Here is a 19,878-nt window from a genome sequence, read left to right as displayed (position 1 = left end):
CAAGATGTCAATTATCTAGGGAGATATTCACAGGAGGTACCTCCTAAAAACAAATCAGAGTAGGTATGGGACTGAAAGTTTGTGAGGGAGATGTCCATGCTGGTGGCTTAGGAAGACTCTTCTGTGGTTAGAGACTCACTCCACATTCTTAGTCTCTTCCACCTAAGATTTCAAACCACACGTACTCTATTTTCCCCCTTTGTTCAAGACCAATTCTGGGTTGCACCTAGGGAACCGTAGAGTTTGGGCCTGCCTCCACACTACCACAGACTCTGTAACTGTTCGATATTTTAACTGTTTTTCATTTTGGTAGTGAATTGGGTTCTATACCAAAGTTAGAGAGTTCCAAGGGCCACCAACAGTCACTTTTATCTACTGTAAATTGCAATTATTGTGGAAAAGTTAGATTCCACTTTGAGTTTGATTCAACTGATTTTCTATCCCAAACTAAAATATTTTCAAGCACATCTGCACACTGCACAATGGAAAAATGCCAAACTCATAGTTTCCTAAAATTTTATTCATATCGGTTAGATCCACTTTAATCTGCTCCTTGTCAGAAGAGAATGTCTGATGGATTTAACTAATTTCCCTCACCTAGTTTACAGTCTTAAGAACACCTTAAAAACTGACCTGAAAAGAATGCGGAATAGCTGCCTCAGATACATGTAATCCGGGGCTTCCTCAAAGCGCAGCCCACGACAATAGTTTAAGTACATGGCAAATTCTGCAGGAAATCCCTAAAGTTTAAGAGTTAAAACACAAAGTAAAAGAACAAAAAACTTACTTTAAGATAGAAAAATAAATGTTATTTAAATACAAACAAAAACCTATTTGAGGAGGGTATTTTACTACTTTGCCAGAAGATCTGAAAACTAAAATATTAAGCTATGACTTGGTATCCTCATAAATTTAATAAAATTTCATCGTCCTAACCACTTGATTACATACAGTATCTTTTATTACTGGTAAAGGAAATATGCCCTTTTCCTACAGTATTATGTTCTTAAATAACTTAGGTACCCCACTTGTTCATTTACTATTTTATCAATGTCTAATAATTCGATGGCAACAATGAAAAACGGCAAAATAGAGGCCAGCAATGCTCTTTGCCAGAACAGGACAATGAACAGTATTCTCTCCCCACTCTGAAATTACTCTTTTTTTATAATAGTAGTATATACCTATAAAAACAAAAAACTAAAATCACCAAGAGTGTAGCCATACAAAGCAACCACTGTCGTGATTACAGATCAATCCAATGCTTTGTCCTATGAAGAGAGTGAGTTGGTCTTTTCTTTCTTCTGTAACTGTTACCACATCGCATATATATTGTTTTTTTCCATTAACATTATATTGCAAGCATCCTCCTATGCTATTTCCAATCTCTTCATAAGCTACTGAATGGCTGTATAATATTTGACCTAGTGAACACATTATAATTAACTTGTTCCCTGTAATTAGAAATGTAGGGATTCCAATTTTTTCTATTATGAACTTGCTTTTTTACATGTATTACAAATGGAGTTAACCACAAATGAAAGTCTAATAGCATAGTTCATGTGTTACCCCCTTATGCAAACAGGCAAAACCTTACCAAAAGAAAACTACCAATATCATAAGCATTAAAGATATAAAATAAGAAGTACCAGTGAACCACGAGACTGAAAACAATGTCACTACTTTATAGGAATACCTAATATTTCTGTGTTAATCGTACCCTGACTCAATTATATGTGGTTAATCCAGAAAGACAGACATGGCTCACAATGTCTAGGTCAAAATTAAGACACAGCCCACAAGCAAAGAATCTACTAAATTCCCTTTCCCATCCTATAAAAATGGCTGACTTTTCCAATAAACAAAATGAATTTTTCCATTGTATGGAAATAGTAGTGTACAGAAAATACACTTTGCTTCCTGAAGTATACAGATTTTACAGTTATTTGGGTGGACTATAACATATGAACATTTTATTCATTAACCTAAAATGTATTTCATAACTTAAAAAAAAAAATCCCAAAGAGTTTCAGGAAACATCAGTCTCCCACTCCATCCCCTTCTTTATCGCAGAGATGCAGAAAAGGGAAAAAGCAAATTTGTGCATGGGGATACACATGAAGACCTCACCATTTCTCCCCTTCCACAAAGTATTACTTCAACTTATGCTGATTTCTCCCTTCTATCACTCAACTATATAATTATATACTGTTTTCTAATTATTTCAAGTATGCAACTGTTGTCTCAAAGACAACCACGTAGTCCTCTTTCTACGGAAGAGACCATGGTCATTCATCATGACACATCTCTATTCTCAACTCACATGCCTCTCTCTCCGTGAAGTTTGAGATTGCAGAGAAATGAGCCTGATTCAAACTGTCAACTATGTTGTCAGACAATCACTATTTTGAATTGTTCTGATCTGCCTGCCTTTGTTTCCCTACTCTTTGATGTGCCAATTGCTGACATCCTTTCTTCTCTAACACCACTTTAGGGATAAGGAGGATATTTCTTAATTTAATTTTCTTCATAAACTAGTGAGGTTCTAGTAGAAACGTTTACCTGACCTCTTATTTTTCCTCCAATTTTAAATAGAATATAAGGGCCCAAACCAATCAGAAAAATGAACGTTTATTCAAAATGATTCATATGTTCAAGCCATTCTTAAAGATACTTAGAATCATCAAAAACTAAATTTAAAATGGTAAATAGCTAGCTACTTAACAGGATGTTTAAGTTCCAGGGCTGGCAAGTAAAATGTTCCTTTTTGTTCTTGGATTATTTATATTTTTTTTAAAAATACTCACTATGCACACTTACCTTACATAAAACTTCAACAGGAGTGGACATCTTCTTTTCACTAATCTTTTCATATTTTTGTTTCTTTGTTGCAGCCTGAGGAAAATAAGAATTAAACCACAAAGACATACTAAATACTACTGAGAAGAACCTTATTAGTTTAAAACACTAGACATAAATGTAAACTTGAGATTCAAGAGAAATCACAACCTCGAGTTAATGAGAAATCAAAGTACAATATATTTAAAAAGTTTTTTTCTAAACTGTTAGCTTTTTATATGAGTTTCTACTTTTAGAACATTTTTAGCTATTGGGAAGGGTGAGTCTAAGAGGAGTATCAAAATTATGATTTAAGTAAAAATGAGTGAAGTCAAATTTGAAATGAGTTTTCTTAGCCCATATTCAACAAAAAGGGAAAGGTATAGACCACTCAATACAAAAAAAGTGCCCATCATTTAGTGACATTATTAACTCATTTTAAGTCAAAATATCTATCCAATGTAAAAACATTCATATTGTGTAAAGCCACCCACACAAGCATTGAGCAATTTGTCTAGCTCACAGATGCTGAATAAATAGAGGAAACATTTTCCTTTAAAGGAACAATAAAGTATCAAAATAGCCATTAAATTCTAGGGCGCAGTGACTTATTAACACACAAACACTTACAAAAACTAATGGTGAAACTCCTAGTTAACAGAAACAAAATATTAGGATAATTAAATAATATAGTTAGTAATACTGGATAAACTAGTTTTACTGTACATAAAAGCATACATTTTCAATATAATGGCAACATATGAAAATGTGAAGAGTCTCCATCTATCTTAGGCCATGTCAACTTTCATCCAAATAAAACTACTGGTTACCAATGGGTACCTGCTTACTGTCCCAAAGGAAACTGTTTTTCAGTTATGACTGTGGGATTCTATTAACTTAATTCTTACTGAAACAGATTTTATTTTCTCAATAAAAGATAAAAGTAAATTAAAGTTAGTTCATTCTCAGAAAACCTCATATTTGAAAAGGACCTTAAAGGTCATCTTTAATAGGTATTTCTATTTTTAAAACCAAACAAAAAACTGATAGTCTTCATCTGGTTTACCTTCAGTCCTTGCCATGGCAGGCTGGTTCTATTAAAATACATCAAAACATATCCTAATGATTCCATGTCATCTCGGCGACTAGAAAGGAAACGTAAATTTATGAGCTGGAATTATTATAGAAACCATGTGAAAGAAAGCCAGGTACACAAGAAGACATTTTCCCAAGCAGGAGAGGGAGCAATTTGGTGTTTTGTGCAAGAAGGTACACAAAGGTAATAAAAAAGTTCATAATGAGTTATTTCTAAACAAAATTTTCTCAAAGAAGCCAAAATTATAAAATCCAACACAGTCCTGCAATTTAATTTTTAAAGAGCAAAAGGATTTGGCTAAACAACCTTCCAAATAAGGTCAACAAAGACGGAAGAGGCAAGGAGCAGGACACATAGAAGTTTTACAAAAGCTCATAAAAAATAACTTCAGGGATGAAATAAATTAACATTTGAAAGCTAATTAAACATCTATACGTATATGTATACATATACACACATACATATATATCCAGACACATGTATTTAAGGACTGCTGATATTCTGGCTTACAGGAAATGTGAAACTACAGTTTAACCCAGGGTATTCAGATATTTTAAAAATAACTAGTATATTCTTCCCCAAAACTCAACTTGCATCATTACAGTATATAAGCCCAAGATCAGTATTAAGAAAATAAGTACTGTCTTCAGCTGCAAAACTAAACATCAACACAAACTACATTTATGCTTCTAACTTTCCATCACACAATCTTTTTTCCCCAAGAGACAACTTTCAACCAAGAAAACAAAAAGGCCTCATTTAATCAGCTCCTCTGTACTAGCTAAAACAGTGGGTAAAAGGATTAATAAGCATCCCTGAAATCCTCAGACAAGAGACATCTTTAGATACTGTAGGAAACTAATTAAAATATTTCAAAAACCCATTAATGGCTTTCACTATGGATATGATAAACACATTCAATCTTCAAACTCACCTCTGTTCAATACCAAGATGTGCATTGATGCTAGCATATCGGGCAGTGCCAGTGAGATTTTTATCTTCTCTGTATGGTATGTGTTGCCTTGTCCTGTTATCTCTGTACTTTTTGGCCAAACCAAAATCAATAAGGAATAACTTTAAAAGAAAATAAACAGACATTAGATTTCCAAGCTTGTTCAATTAAAATGTTTCTTGTTCATTAAATGGCATCTATTCTATTTTGTTCAATTATATCAAAACAAAGTATAAGCAGAAGAGAAATGAATAAACTTAACATTCCAGTAAGCTTTCACTTTTCTTCATCAATAAACCAAGTTAAAAAATACAGTTAGATCAAGTGGTTGTTCCTTGTCGGCTGAACAATTTCACAGGCCCAGTTCATTCATTATACACTCGGGAACCTGTCTTTAGAAAAATAGTGGAGAAATGTATATATGCTTGACAGCAGAGTTGACAAGTGTGCTGTCAGCCATAATGAAATCTGACAGCCTGTTACTACTGGTAAACAAGCAGCATGAGGTTTCAAGAACTAGACATAAGCTATCAGGAACTCTTCCATTCTACAAAGGCCATTCTTTAAGTAGGCCAACAAATGCTTACCTAAAATAAGACAACTGAAAGTTTGATACTGATAACAAAATCCAGATTTTTTTATTAACAAAAAATAAGTATTTTTAAAACAAGCATGCATTATGTTCTAATACTTCCCATTGACATTTATGCTTAAACTTCTGGAAAGCCTAACAAGTTTATCTAAGATCTTAAAAAGGTACTTCATTATTTAAATCAAGGTGGCTCACAAGTAGCAGTTTAAGTAAGCTAACTAAAAACCAAACTAGTGTCTTAGAACAAAATGTTTTGTGCTATCTTATTTATATGGTACACAGGGAATAAGATCTTGTTCATAATGCAGCTAATTTTTTAAAGTAATTTAGGTTTACTCTCCATGATTAAAACCTTTAAAAGAAAAAGAAACGAACGAACAAAACTACTTTTTGACCAAAAAACTCCAATATATTCATATTTACCCACCTTCTAAAGCAAAACAAATCATCTTAAAATTTTAGCCTTTATCATAAGTCTACAAAGACTATCGAGCAAGGCCAGTTTATGCACCCTTACAATCCATAGCCCTAGATCATTTTTTTTCTAGTTATGCCTAAATTCTGTAGTTTTTTCATTAGGCTGACATTGGGTCCCTTCTGCTATAGCTTATAACCTGTGATAAGGTGGAAAACCCAACCACCTAATCTGTTAAGGTTTGTGTCAAAATATAAACAAAGCAAGTTATTAATTTAGGTGAAACAGATGTGACCAAGTGCCTCTCTTAGTTATATGTTGAACAGGAAAGGCACTGAACTGAGGTTTGAGCTCCTACCACCATTTTAACAATGAGATACTTTCCTAGTCTAATATAAAGAAAAGAAGATTAAATTTTTAGTAAAATGTAATTGGATAATGAAAGTTCTCTAATAAGATTAAACTCACTTCCTAAGAAATTAAGTTATTATAGGAAGATGAGAAAGTTAGTGTTATAAAACACTAAGAGAAAGCTCATACTCAAGTTTCTTATAAAAATTAGTACACAAATATTAAAATATATGAACTACACTTCTGTTAAGCAAAACAAAAATTATAACTTTGCTTCTGCAGATTCACATGGAAAGAAAAGGGAAAACAAACACATAAGGACATCTAGCTTCACAGTATTTTTCAAATATCCCTAAGAATTATGTGGGTTTTGAATAAAAACTGATATAGGACACAGACGCTCTTCTAAGGGATATCTTCTGGGATAGCTCCCTTTAGTACTTCAAAATGAAGGAGAAAATAGCAACAACTCAGACATGATTACGTCTGATAGTTCCATTCATGGCTAACTCTACATTCAGTAGCTCCATTTATAACTAAAACCAGACATTTTCTCATAACTAAAAGATTGCTTTATAAAAACTCAGTGTTCACTAGAGAGTTCTTTCCTTCCACAACTCTAAAGGATGAAATCAAATTCAATAAGAAAATAAAACATAATACAAACACTATCTTCTTAAATATCTCAGTCTTTAATCAAAACAAAAAACTACAAAGCAAATAAATCAATTTAAAATTTTCTTTTATGAAAACTGAAAACACAGGAAAAGTAACGTCACTGCTAAACAAAGGTATTCTATTTTAAGAGGAAACAATTGAAAGAAAAACTACTTAAAATTAAAATTTTTTAAATCTCTTGGTAGTTCATTGTCTTCTAGTATCTATCAAGCTTCTTTAAGTGGCTCTCTATGCTTGATTTTAAAAATGAACATAGGGGCTGGCCCCATGGCTGAGTGGTTAAGTTCCCACGCTCCACTACGGTGGCCCAGGGTTTCGCCAGTTCGGATCCTGGGTGTGGACATGGCACCGCTCATCAGGTGATGCTGAGGCGGCATCCCACATGCCACAACTAGAAGGATCCACAACTGAAAATATACAACTCCGTACTGGGGGCTTTGGGGAGAAGTAAAAATAATAAAATCTTTAAAAAATAAATAAAAATGAACATAAACATAATGGAGTGTTTACACAAAAGCACTAGATACCAAGGATACTTAACCAAACGGCAGCAAATATGTAGAAGCAGAACCAAATGAGGAAAAGACAATATTCAGTAAGTCATAAGACAATGTACTTTTACAGATTTGCATATGCAAAGACAAGTCTAATTTCGTTGGTGGGTCAGGCTACTTTTCTGTGGATTTTAATTACATGTCATAAGTAAAATTTGTGCCTGTTTTAAAGAATGCCGTCTATTCTCCAGAAGCACGTGGAAATGAGTTAATGTTGGACATGCTAGGATAACTCCATTCAGCAGAGGTGTATTTTCTTCAGAAACACTATTGCCAATTTCAGTTTTTAGTAATTGCAGCCAATTTTTCTCTGACTCAAGGGTCACATTCTCCTGCCCTTCCAAAAAACCTCACAACACCACTTTTCCTCACAACCCTGCTAACCTGTATGCAGAGAATATAAACAATTCAATACAATTTTATGGAAATTATTAAATGATTATGCTACAAAAAAGTAAAATGTGGCAACGGATGGTTAAGTAAAAACAGGGCACTAAAGTTGCCTTATAATGTGTTTAATTACCCACCCACCCCCAACCAAGATCTAGTCACCAGTTGATGTTTTTGTGAATAGAAAGAAATTTGAACTTCTGAAACCATTTTAACAGCAGGAGAAGGTGGTCCCTGGAATAATGCTGGGCAGAATGAAAAAGGATTAAATGATTACCCAGATGATGCATGTGGTAATTAAGCAACTACAAAGTATGCGCAGTATCAAATACAACTTTTTTTCCTTTTTGATTACTCATGCCAATACTTGCTTCTCAGTATAAACTAAATCGGATGATAACGATTCGTTCTTTTTTAAGGAGCTTCAAAATTTATATAGCTAAATTTTGTGATTAAAACAAAACACTATTTTCCCTTGTTTGTCTGAAAAGTCATACAATAAGGAAGCTAACTTCTACAAAAGTAAAAGAAAATGAAGAGTTCTACTTACATTTAAAAACTATTTAGAAAATTATTGAGGTGTTTATCTAGCCTGCCAAACACTAAATCATTAGCTCATGCATTCATTGAATTGCTTCTATGTGCTACTAATAGTAACTGTTTAATAAGTGCTTCAATTATGTTATTGTTATATTGTTAGAATGAATGTCTTCTAGTTCCAGAGCATATAATGCTCTTGAAGCATTTTATGCCGCTGGTTGAAGTTAAGGGAATCTAGAGATTGAGGTAAATCAATTCTAGAAACAAGAGATTTGAAATCTGATCTACACTTACCTGAAGCTCATTAGGGAAGGGGAAGAGAGGTGAGGTAGAATATATTCATCATACAGCACTTATGCAACTGAATTTAGATGTATTTCATGCATTAAGTTCTGCAACTCCAAATATATTTTTAAAAACTAAAAAAATAGTCTACCTCAAATTTATACTATTAGGTAAGGAATTTCAACACTAGACCAACATATTATTTCCTCAAGTGAATGTTAGAGGTATAAACATAATCCTGTTTTCATTTACGTTTTCTCTAAACTTTACAAGCTTTAAGCAAAAGCCACAAAGAAACACCTTAGTAATGTTATGTTTGCCAAGTATGTCTGAATAATGCCAACGTAAGAGGTGCTTGAGCAAGATCTACATTCTCCAGAATTAAAACAAAACAAAAATAATCAAAATAAAACAATAAAAAAGAAAAGCACATGAAGTTGGGATTGAGGTTGGAATAGGAGACAGTTTCAGACCTGGTTTAATCCTGAGAAAGATGGGTCCTGAGAAGTACTAACAGTCATGCTTCTTTTCCTCTTCCCCACTGGAGATTCTAAACACTAAACAGACAATAGAGGGTGGCAGTGCATCAAACAGTATTGCTTACATTGCAACAATGGCCGGCGCAGACAGGCAACACCGAGGCATTAGAGAAAGAATAGGGTAGCCAAATGCCATCCTTCTTCCACCAAGCACTGTAGCTTCTCAGTTTTCCAAATAAGAATCACATGCTCAAGAACATTTGAATTCTGGAAAATACTCAGGTTTTTAATGCCACTATATTGTGTCACTGCCTGAAACAGGGATAGCAATGGTGACATTTGGCTCTTTAACTTTTTAATCAAAAATGGGAAATTTGGATCTGCAATCATTGGTACCACAATCTGCCCTTCCCCCGAAAAAGATTGTACAGGGGAAAAAAATCTTCAGTAAGGAAGAGGTAGAAGGCATTTAGTCACCTTAAAATTTATTTTCATAAGCATGCAGGGCTGATTACTGGAAGAGATGAGCAAATTCACTAAGATTGGAGTGACTACTCCTAAATATCAAATTCAGAACAATTTTCCAAATAAGAAATTTGACTTCAAAAATCAACCTCAAAAGCCCCCCAAAACTCTTTTTTCCCAAGAATAGAAAACTACTGGAACAAGCTGACCAAAGAATCCAGTTTCAAATAACTGGCATTTTTCAAACTGTAATACAGAAAACACTAAAAGCCAACTACATAAACGAAACACTAATCTAAAATGTTCGACAACATTTAGAATTTGAATCTTAAGTAAGGAAACACTTACTTTAATCTTAAGGAAAACACTGCGTCTCTACCCTAGACTGTCTCTGAATCTGTGTTAACAGGAAGCAGATCCACAATATTTTTTAAAATATCTCTGAAGAGGACACAAGATTCTAAAAAGGTTTTCATCAGTGGTCAATTTGGACTTCCTAATATAACCATGTGATTGACAAGCTATTTTTAAAGGGGAGGGGAAAAGCAGAGAGGTATTATCTAGGTCATTGTTTAATTTTAAGGCAAAAACCGTGTACTGCAATGTCAACATGCAGAACACGGATCACATAAGGATAACGGATCTTTAGCGGGAAGAAAATCGGACAGGGAGGGCTGGGAAATATAGTCAACAGAAGATTAGGGTCAAACTGACAGAACTGCCCAAAAAATTAAGACCGGTAATTTTCTTTTCAATTAAAGTACCAGGTTTTGCAATAACAATTAAGAACCTGGAGACTTCAAAGAGAGAACCTACGTAATATTTAAAAAAAAAAAAAAAGAAAGAAAGATGCAATTTGGGAATGGCAAGGTAAGCTATATGTAGATTTAAGCCCCTTTCATTATTTAAAGCTCAGCTTTCAACAAAAAATTTTAATTTCCTAAAACTTGGTCAGACCAACATTAATATCTCACATATTAACAACACCAGTTCTAATGGCAATGGCTCCAGTTGGCATTCATACAGGCAAACAAAGGTAAACATTTATAACTAGACCTAAAAACACCAGACATTCCCTAATGGTTTAATTAAACAAATGGGAATCTTCTTCCAAAACAAAACAAAAAACCACAAAAAACAAAAAAAACCCCAAGTTGTCCTGAAGTTGAGAATTTCTATCAGGTCATCAGATCATAACATGCTTAGTGCATTGCCAATGCTGCCTGTCTGCCCGAGCTCAACATTGAATTGATAAAAAAAGCAATTCACTCAATAAAACTAATAATTGCAGAAAAAGTTTCAACACAATTAGTTTCTAACTGCAGTCATGCACCACTAGCTAAAACCCAATCACCCCTTAAGTTCAACCATTCTGAGACCCCAATGAATACCAATTTTATTGTATTAACGTTCATTTCACTTGTCTGTATTTTCCTTTGAAAGGGGGAAGAGGGGTGGGAAACCCACCCAACTTGGCACCCAAGTAAAACTGTCAACTACTTTTGAAGAAGGCCCAAAAGTTATCCTTTTGAATACACAAATCCGAGGACTAAAGAATTCTCATTATCAACTATGCTCATTCAGCAAATGTTATCGCCATGGTGACAGCTGGGTCAGTGGTTCCCAAAGTGGCACAAGCACATATACTACAAAAACCCACATTTCAGAGACAAAAGTTAAAATCTTATTTTTCGCATTCAGGAAGAAAAGTATATGGGGTTTTTCACTATTTGAATGAATGAAAAACATATACAACTGTCAAATAGTTAAGTAACACAGAAGACTGCATTTCATTATAAAGCCCTTGGGAATTTTATATTTCCAAACAGATAACTAACCTTGGTTGGGTAAGTTGGAGAGAATTTATTTCAAGTTACAAAGTTAATAGAGTTAGCTGATTATTCTTCTAGCACAGTCTTTCAAAGCAATTATCAACAGCAAATTCAATTTACTATGACTTTTTAAAGATAGAACCAAAGCAATTCTTGGAGTTTTTACTTGTTGTTCTTTCATGCAAAGAACATTTGACTAACCTTATTACAGTGACGCCCAATACCCATTAGGAAGTTATCTGGTTTAATGTCTCTGTGTATAAAATTCTTTGTATGCACATATTCAATTCTACTGATCATCTGGAAAAAAAAAAGGGGAGAGAAAAGTGAGTTACATGATTTGAATTGTGATGAAAGAAAGCAACATATTATTCCTCAATTGTTTTTCAAGATCACAGTATATTTTAATAACTATTAATAGAGATCACAGAGACAGTGCTAGACAAAACTAAATGGAAAGAGCAACCAGGTTTTCCATTTATCTCGACTGATGTGGATATCTTTAATCTCTAGATCGATGGCTATCTAAGCACAAACCTGCAGCAGGCTTTGGCCTGTTCTTCCAGTATGACAGCATCTAACCTGACAAGAAGAATTGGTGTTTGCAATTTTAAATTACAATAAATTTAGAACTGTTTCAGTTATTGTAATAAATTATAAAAAGTGTAAGCTAAATCATCACTTTCCACCCTCAATTCTATGCCCCCTGAGGTAACCTGTGTTAAAACAGCCTGGTATTCTCCAGATCTATTTCCACACTCTTATATTCGTACTGCATAAACTCGGACACACATATACTTGGGAGTAGGGGATGATGACCAATCGACAGATACAGCTATCTTGTCATTATTGTTTTAAATTGCAAAAGCAGCATTCTATCCACTTTATTCTTGTATGCTTGTTTGTTTTTAACTAAACATATCCCAAACATTCCTGGAAGTTGGTAGCACCATAAGCATATCTTTTATATAAATGGGAACATCCATATGCTGGGGTTCCTTTCTGGCATGCTTTTTGGACTCTCCCATGTTTTTCCTCCACATTTATATTATAGAATCATATTCAAAAACTGAATAGTGAACATGTCTTTCTAACAAGCTTTTCTTGATTTCTTGGAAATTCTGCCAAGTCAAATGGTATGGGTCTTAGCACTCTTATTAATGGTTACAAACATTCTGTGGTATAGATTTAAGTTTTCCCCAATCATCCCCCAGCTCACAGTATTCTCATTGTTCCCAATGTTTTCCCACTGTAAACAATAATGCTATTAATAGACAAACACATCCTTATCCACTAGGGCTTTTATTTCTATGGGAGACAAATCCCATACAATTATAGGGAGAGTTCCTGGCTTGAAGGGTACATATATATTTCATTTTGTTAGGTGCCATCAGGCTGCCTTTCAAAATATGCTATAACAATTCATTTTTCCAGCAGTAGTATTTGATAGTATTCTTTTTCTCACTAGCAAAGTTATTTTAGTTCTTTCTAAACTTTGCCAATTTGACACGTATTAATCTCACTTGCAATTCTCTTAACACTTAGTTTGGAAATCTGCTCATTTTTACTGACTATTTAAATATTTACTATTCTACGACCTGTCAATCCATACTCTGTCCATTATTCTTTTGGCTTCTCCTTTTCTTGTTAATTTTAAGAATTCTTGGATATAAGAGACAATCTTTTATCTGTCATTTGTTGTGTAAACAGATTTACATTTTTAAAAATGTGTCTTTTAACTATTTATGGTATCTCTTCCGTCAGTTTTAACTTTCAAATTATCAAATGTCTACCCTTTCTGTAAGATACTTAGAAGTTCTATTTGAAAATGTTTTCCATATCCAAAGATGACTGACATTATCTTTCTACCCATATGTTCTTGCTCTTCTCAGTAGTATGTGTCAGGATTCTATTTTTTATTTGTCCCCATTTTCCCCAGGGCTTTTATTACCACGGATATACAGATTCTAAATCTTACTCCTCTACCTTGACAAATGTCTTCTGAAGCCAAACCTGTAATCCCTGGCTTAAACTATTTTATACTTAGAAGGAAGTAAATGTATATAATGTCCAAATACCACCTTTAAGTACAGCAGCAAGCTGTACTTTAAAGGAAGTAAAACAAAACATTTGGCTTGCTTAACGTACATATTTGTCCTAGGTAAGCAATATCCATCATTAAACTGTGACTATTAACTCACCGGAAATAGGTCAGGCAAAAGACAATGGCATAAACTACAGACTACTCAAGTGTTGCCTATCATCTACAAAGTAAGACTTGGCTGTTACCTCCTTAAACGAATGCATTCCTGCAACACTCTTCCCTGAAGTATATTCTTTCTCTTATGTCAACGGTGTACCCAATATAAACTTCTATCACACATCTTGAACACTGTATTTTTCCACTTTTCTTTACTAAACTCTACGTTCCTAGAGGGAAGGGACTAATTCCTATTCTTCCTTGCATCCTCCAGTGCTAACTTAGGTACAGCAGTAGGCCCTGAATAAATGCTCACTGTAAGAATGCCTATGTGTTCCTGGCCCTACAGAATACAAACTCTTTCATTAGAATTCACTCACATCTTAGTTAAAAGATACTAAAAGGTTTGAGTTCGTAATGTGCCATAAATATAACACTATAATTTGCTAATATTTGCTTGAGCCACTCAAAGGTTTTGTTAAGCTTAGGGAATACAAGGCGTTGATTACAGAAAATAAGCACTACTTTCTAATCATTTGAATTTATAATTTCTGAAACTCTACCTCAAATACCAGTTCTGTTTATCATCTCATTTACTTTATTATGACATCCAATCTAAATCGTAAAATGTCATTCTCTTCCACAGCATTTTTAGAAAGACAGTGAGTTTCCCTTGAAGCATTTCCAACATGTTCCTGCCCTTAAAGGTATCTTGACCAAAATTTAAAATAAGTTCCTTAACATTTACCTGTTATCTTTTATTGTATTATCTGTTTTCTCAAGGCTTGTTCCTGATCCCATTCCCCTATCTTAAAAATTCTTTAAAACTAGTTTTCTTTCTTATTTTATTAAGATCAAAGAATCTAAGCTCTGGCTTTAAAACAACTTAACCTCCAGCCAATGCATGAATCTAATTAATGACATCTCCAAAATTTGCCTGGTTTTGCTTAAATACTATCAATGGCTGAGAATCCATTGCTTCAAGAAGCATCTATTTGGTCAAAAATTCTTCCTTAAATAAAAGCCTTATTTTCCTCAAAAATATAGCTTTTATAAGGGTCCCACACATAATATATAGCATTCAACTTGCTTAATTTAACCAAAATTTCAATATGCAGTCACATATTGCTTAACGATGGGGATATGTTCTGAGAAATGCGTCGTTAGGCAATTTCATCACTGTGCAAACATCAGAGTATACTCACACAAACCTAGATGGAATCAGCTAGGCTATATGGTACTCATCTTATGGGACCACTGTCATATATGCAGTCCCTTGTTGACAGAAATGTCGTTACATGGCCCATGACGGTATATATTTATCTATACTTATATACATTGAACCCTTTCTTCAAACAAAATCTTATAAGGAAACCTGCTATATTCAACACTAAAACAAATATACTCCATCTGATGGAGCAGCTTGAAAATTACTAGTCTATAGGTGAGTAATAAACCAATATAATCAGTTTTGTCCTATATCTATAGGAAAACATGTCCAAGTCATATTATAGTACCACACTTGAATGACTACACCCCTACTAACATCTTTTTTTTTTTTTTGCTAATCTGAAGGGTAAAATAGTAACACATAGGTTTATAATACTCTGGTTTATAAATATTTAAATTACAGCTAAATAGAGGTGAATAGTAATATTCTCCATTTTTATTCTCATTAAAATTTCACATACCTGGTCAGCTAACATAAGTACAGTTTTCATTGTGAACCTTCTCGAACAGAAATTGAAGAGGTCTTCGAGGCTGGGTCCAAGAAGATCCATGACTAGCACATTGTAGTCTTTTTCCTGACCATACCACCTAATAAAAGGGGAAAAGTAGAAGGGAGGGCATTATGAAAAGTTGATTATCACTTAACATTGCCAATTTTGAAAATTCTTAAACCCTAAGCACAAGCACAAGACTTCCCTCTCTGGTTAGGTTTTATTTAAGTTTTCCTCTATTCAGAGGATGAACTCACTGACTGACTATCCTGCCCAACATAATATAAGTATAAGGAGACTTTTTTTTTCTGTCAAGTGACCCCATTGTCCTATTAAGATGGAATCTGTGTGGCAGTCTTAACACTGCTCTTTCTAGGGCAGTTGAATTCTATACCCCATCTGCCACTGACTCCTGTGACTTTGGGCAAGTTTCTTAATCTCCTACTTCCTAATTGAAGAAATGAAGGAAACTATATCAGTCATTCTGAAATGTTTCAGAAAGCAAAGATCCCTTTTATTAAACTCTTGTTCCATTTCCTACCAAGCTGTATTTAATCAATAATTACTTGTCCTTTTTACAAAAAGGAGCCTCATTTTTGCTTAGTTTCAGATTACAGAAAATAACCAGTCTTACCACAAAGATAACATGGGCTTTTGATTGGAATCATGTTTTAATTATCCCATGCTGTGTTCCTACAGATAAATATACAGCTTGTCCAGAGTAACTCAAGAAACATCTACTGCTAATTTCAGAGACTCCAAGGACTGGGAATCACTGCAATAAATTATTTCAAGTTTCTATAGGCCTATAATTCTGGTAAGGGTACTTTTCTAGAAATAAGCACTACCATTTTTATTTCAAACTTATCTAGGTTGTGAATTCTGCTTGAAAAGAAAATTGGTCAATATTTAAAATGTTAAAAAAACAACAAAAAAAGAAGCAAAAGCTATTTTAAAGCTCGACTGGAGTAATTCCTTTGTTAACTCCAATAAGAACTAATACCAAAATATACCATATTTGAAAGTATGAGGATTTAATATTTTAATAATTATATTTTTCTAGAAAGTGCAAAATTAACTACATAGGTGTGGTCCTATATTCAGATACAGTGAATATGTTTCCTAGAATTTTATGTTGAGAGTAAAAGATCAAAAGGGAACGAGGCTTAAAAAGCTCACATTCCTTCCTATACTTTTGCTTGAACTGTTCTTGAGAACTACTTTGCAAGCCCGACATATGAATTGCTGCTATCAAACAAATAAAAAGGAATCCATTTTCACATCCTCTTTGTAGAGAAAGGTACCCTGATGAGGAAAGAGTTTCTGCTTAACCTTCTAGAGATCTTGCCCACTAGCCTAAGAAAAGCAATGGGGCCGGCCCTGTGGCCAAGTGGTTTAAGTTCACGCGCTCCGCTTCAGTGGCCCAGGGTTTCACTGGTTCGGATCCTGGGCGCGGACATGGCATCGCTCATCAGGTCATGCTGAGGCGGTGTCCCACATACCACAACTAGAAGGACCCACAATTAAAACATACAACTACGTACTGGGGGGATCTGGGGAGAAAAAGCAGCAAAAAAAAGAGAAAAGCAATAGACGTGCCAATGGTAGAGTTAGTCTGTCTTTACTGTACCTAAATCTGTGTACAAAGCTGCTATAATTTTCCCTCTTCCATCCCTTATTTTCCATATAGGAATTCAACACCCTTCATATTCACTCAAACATTTACTTGAAAGAAAAACTCACAGTGGTGGGTTGGGCGGGGAGTCGACAGCGTGGAAAGAGATGGATAAAACATAACAAATAATACTACTATAAAAAGCAAATGATGAACAAAGTGAATAGGTGATGTTCTCCTTTCCTTTTTCCTTTCTGTTTATTTTGTTTTCCTTCCCTTCTTTTCTTCCTCTTCCTTAACTTTAGTGCAGAGGCAAATTTGTGCTAGAGAGCTGTCAGGAACTTCAAAATCAGTCCTTGCCATTATAAATGTCCAATACTAAATCTAATTTATCTAGGTTTTAAAGAAAAAGAAATGATTCTCTAGAAAACACCAAATCCAGAAAGAGCCAAGGCAGCAAGAGGAAGGCACAAAGGCAAAAGGGGAAAGCATAAATCAACTCTCATAAGACCACATCTCATCTCTACATCAGCAGATTCACACCGATGGCTCATTAACAAAACTACAATAAATAAGCAAATTTTACAACCATCCATCCAAGCCCAAATACAAACCTGAAATGTAAAAAGCACAAATTCATACTTCATATCTTCATGCAACTACACATGATCTCATATAGCACTTTCTGAAGGGTCATCTGCAATGTAAGCCTTTAACGGAATACTCTCATAATGATTAGAAATTGAGAAAAATTTGATGAATTTGGAAACACACTCAAAAAAAAATCAAGTTATTGGGTATTTTTCTTCTTATTTGTTTAAGTGTATGAGTATAAAACATATCCAGTATTCTCAAGGTCAAGAAGATGAAGAATCCATTTAAAAAAAGCTGAAATACAATGTTTCCAAGACATTTTTCTCCATGGAGCAACTATGCGTTTCTAAAATAATCAGGTCTTTCTGCTGTATAGAGATTGGTAGTCCAACTTCTTAAACCTAAGCGACAGGTGTTTTTATCTTTTACATTTCCTTTTGGTTTCAAGGAACATATATCTTATTTCTCTAAAGCTAACACCTCGCATGCTCCCCATTTGTGCTTTCTATCTGTCCAACTGAGCCAGACATTCTTCTACACAGATTAGGAGACAGCAACCATCTTCTGCTTTTATCCAAATCCTACTTATTCAGTTTCTACCTTCACCTCCACATTTTCCAATTCTATTCTGAGAGCTTCTAACTCCCTATTTTCAATCCTAAAGTCCTAATACGCAGATGTCAAAGAAATCTTCCTTAAGTAGCCTATCCCACAATGGTCTCCCATTTCATGGAATTCCCACAGCCACTGACCACTGCTTGTATCCACAATAACTCCTTGACAATACAAGTTTCAGGGATTGTTACTTTGATTTTTCTGTCTCTACACCTGGTAAGATAGAGCTGACTGTTTCTTTGTTTTTTTAAGTCTTCACAGAACCTAGGTAATGAGCAAGCACTAACCTGATTCTCTGATACCTTTTAACTTTGCAGACAATCTAAAACATACCAACACAAAAATTTCACTCCTATTCACTTTCTAGATGCCTCTAAGCCTAGAAACTCAGGTCTTCTATTTAGACATTTTTTATGTGAGTAGATGTGTTGCTACTAAGTACACTGTGGGAAAGAGATGTGCACAATGTAGGTACTCAGATATCTATGAGATTACAAAAAGAACTCTGGTTTGACGTGACCTTATTATTCCTAATAGTTTCAAAACATGCAAAAGAATCAAGTAATTTAAAGGATGAAAGTAAAAATAAAAAAGTGCAAGAGTTTCATTTTCCATTTGTTTGTTTCAAATCAATGCTGTTAAGACTTAGTCTTGTCCAACCAACCAGGAAGTAGACTGAAGAACAAGTTCTCAATTTATAAAACCATCATTACTTACTTAGAGCATTAAAAAAGGTACCTTAAGGCCTGAAGATGCTAAGAGAAGGTAAGGTCCACCTCTTTGTTCTCATCTCCTTTCCTCTAAACCCATATCCAAACTAAACCTAGTTAAAAAATTAAAACACACATAAAAAGCAGAAATGTAAGATGATCTCTGCACAAGTCGCTGGGGCTGACAAAAACTGTTGACAGAATCAGAAAACCAAAAGATCAATAGGAACTAAATCTGTCAAAGACGACTTGTGAAAATGGTCTGCTACCAGTCAGATCCTGAAGGAGGGATACTTTGATAGGAAAAGTGTTAGACAGGGGCAGGAACAGACCACGGGCTCCTAGAGAGGGGAGAGTCAAGTTGGGTTGATAGTTGGGGGCTATATTACAGACTCTTGAATGCCTGGCTAAAGAATTTTAAATTCCATAAATAACTGGGGGAACTACCAGTAATGTGTGTCTGGAACATAATGTAATTAAATAAATTATTTTTAGGATTAGCCTTGGCATCAGTATGCAATATGGAAATCAGGGAGTAGGGAAAGGGCTGTCAATGACAGGGGGGACCAAGTAGAAGTGTTATATTACAGTTGGAGATTTGAAGCTAGGGGTTTCTTTCCTCTGAGAAATCTCTTTATGAAAATGGAAATATCTTAGAAAAGAAATAAAATGACTGAAATATTTTAAGAACTCCTATGAGGCCTAAGGACTTCTAAGAACAATCAACCAGTATAATTATCCTAAGTATGCAGTTCTGATTAAAGCACCAAAATATGTTCCATCCCTATGACTAGGACAATAACAACAACAGAAAAATAGATATTTGTTTATTGTATGTCCTCCCCTTCAGACTATCAGCTAGATAAGTGTGATAGTTAATTCTGTGCATCCACTAGACTGGGCTAAGAGATGCTGGGAGAGTGGGTAAAACATTACTTTGGGGCGTGCCTATGAAG

At 34.5% G+C, this 19,878-nt stretch overlaps 1 protein-coding gene across 3 annotated transcripts in view; it reads right to left on the bottom strand.

Moving 5' to 3' along the window:
* The window catches only part of CSNK1A1 (casein kinase 1 alpha 1), a 50,428-nt gene that overhangs the window by 9,822 nt on the left and 20,728 nt on the right, over positions 1-19,878 (bottom strand). For 2 of the 3 annotated variants that reach the window (XM_046667696.1, XM_046667697.1), the window contains exons 3-9: positions 15,359-15,485; positions 11,669-11,767; positions 9,165-9,248; positions 4,869-5,008; positions 3,905-3,983; positions 2,821-2,895; positions 634-740 (exon numbers count right to left, since the gene is read on the bottom strand). In XM_046667696.1, coding sequence (XP_046523652.1) covers positions 634-740; positions 2,821-2,895; positions 3,905-3,983; positions 4,869-5,008; positions 9,165-9,248; positions 11,669-11,767; positions 15,359-15,485 — 711 coding nt within the window. The remainder of the gene's footprint in view (positions 1-633; positions 741-2,820; positions 2,896-3,904; positions 3,984-4,868; positions 5,009-9,164; positions 9,249-11,668; positions 11,768-15,358; positions 15,486-19,878) is intronic. The other variant, XM_046667698.1, reaches the window with a different exon arrangement.

The sequence above is a fragment of the Equus quagga genome, chromosome 7, assembly GCF_021613505.1.
Source record: "Equus quagga isolate Etosha38 chromosome 7, UCLA_HA_Equagga_1.0, whole genome shotgun sequence".
In the NCBI taxonomy this organism is placed as follows: domain Eukaryota; kingdom Metazoa; phylum Chordata; class Mammalia; order Perissodactyla; family Equidae; genus Equus; species Equus quagga.
This window is presented reverse-complemented; position numbering and strand designations above follow the sequence as displayed.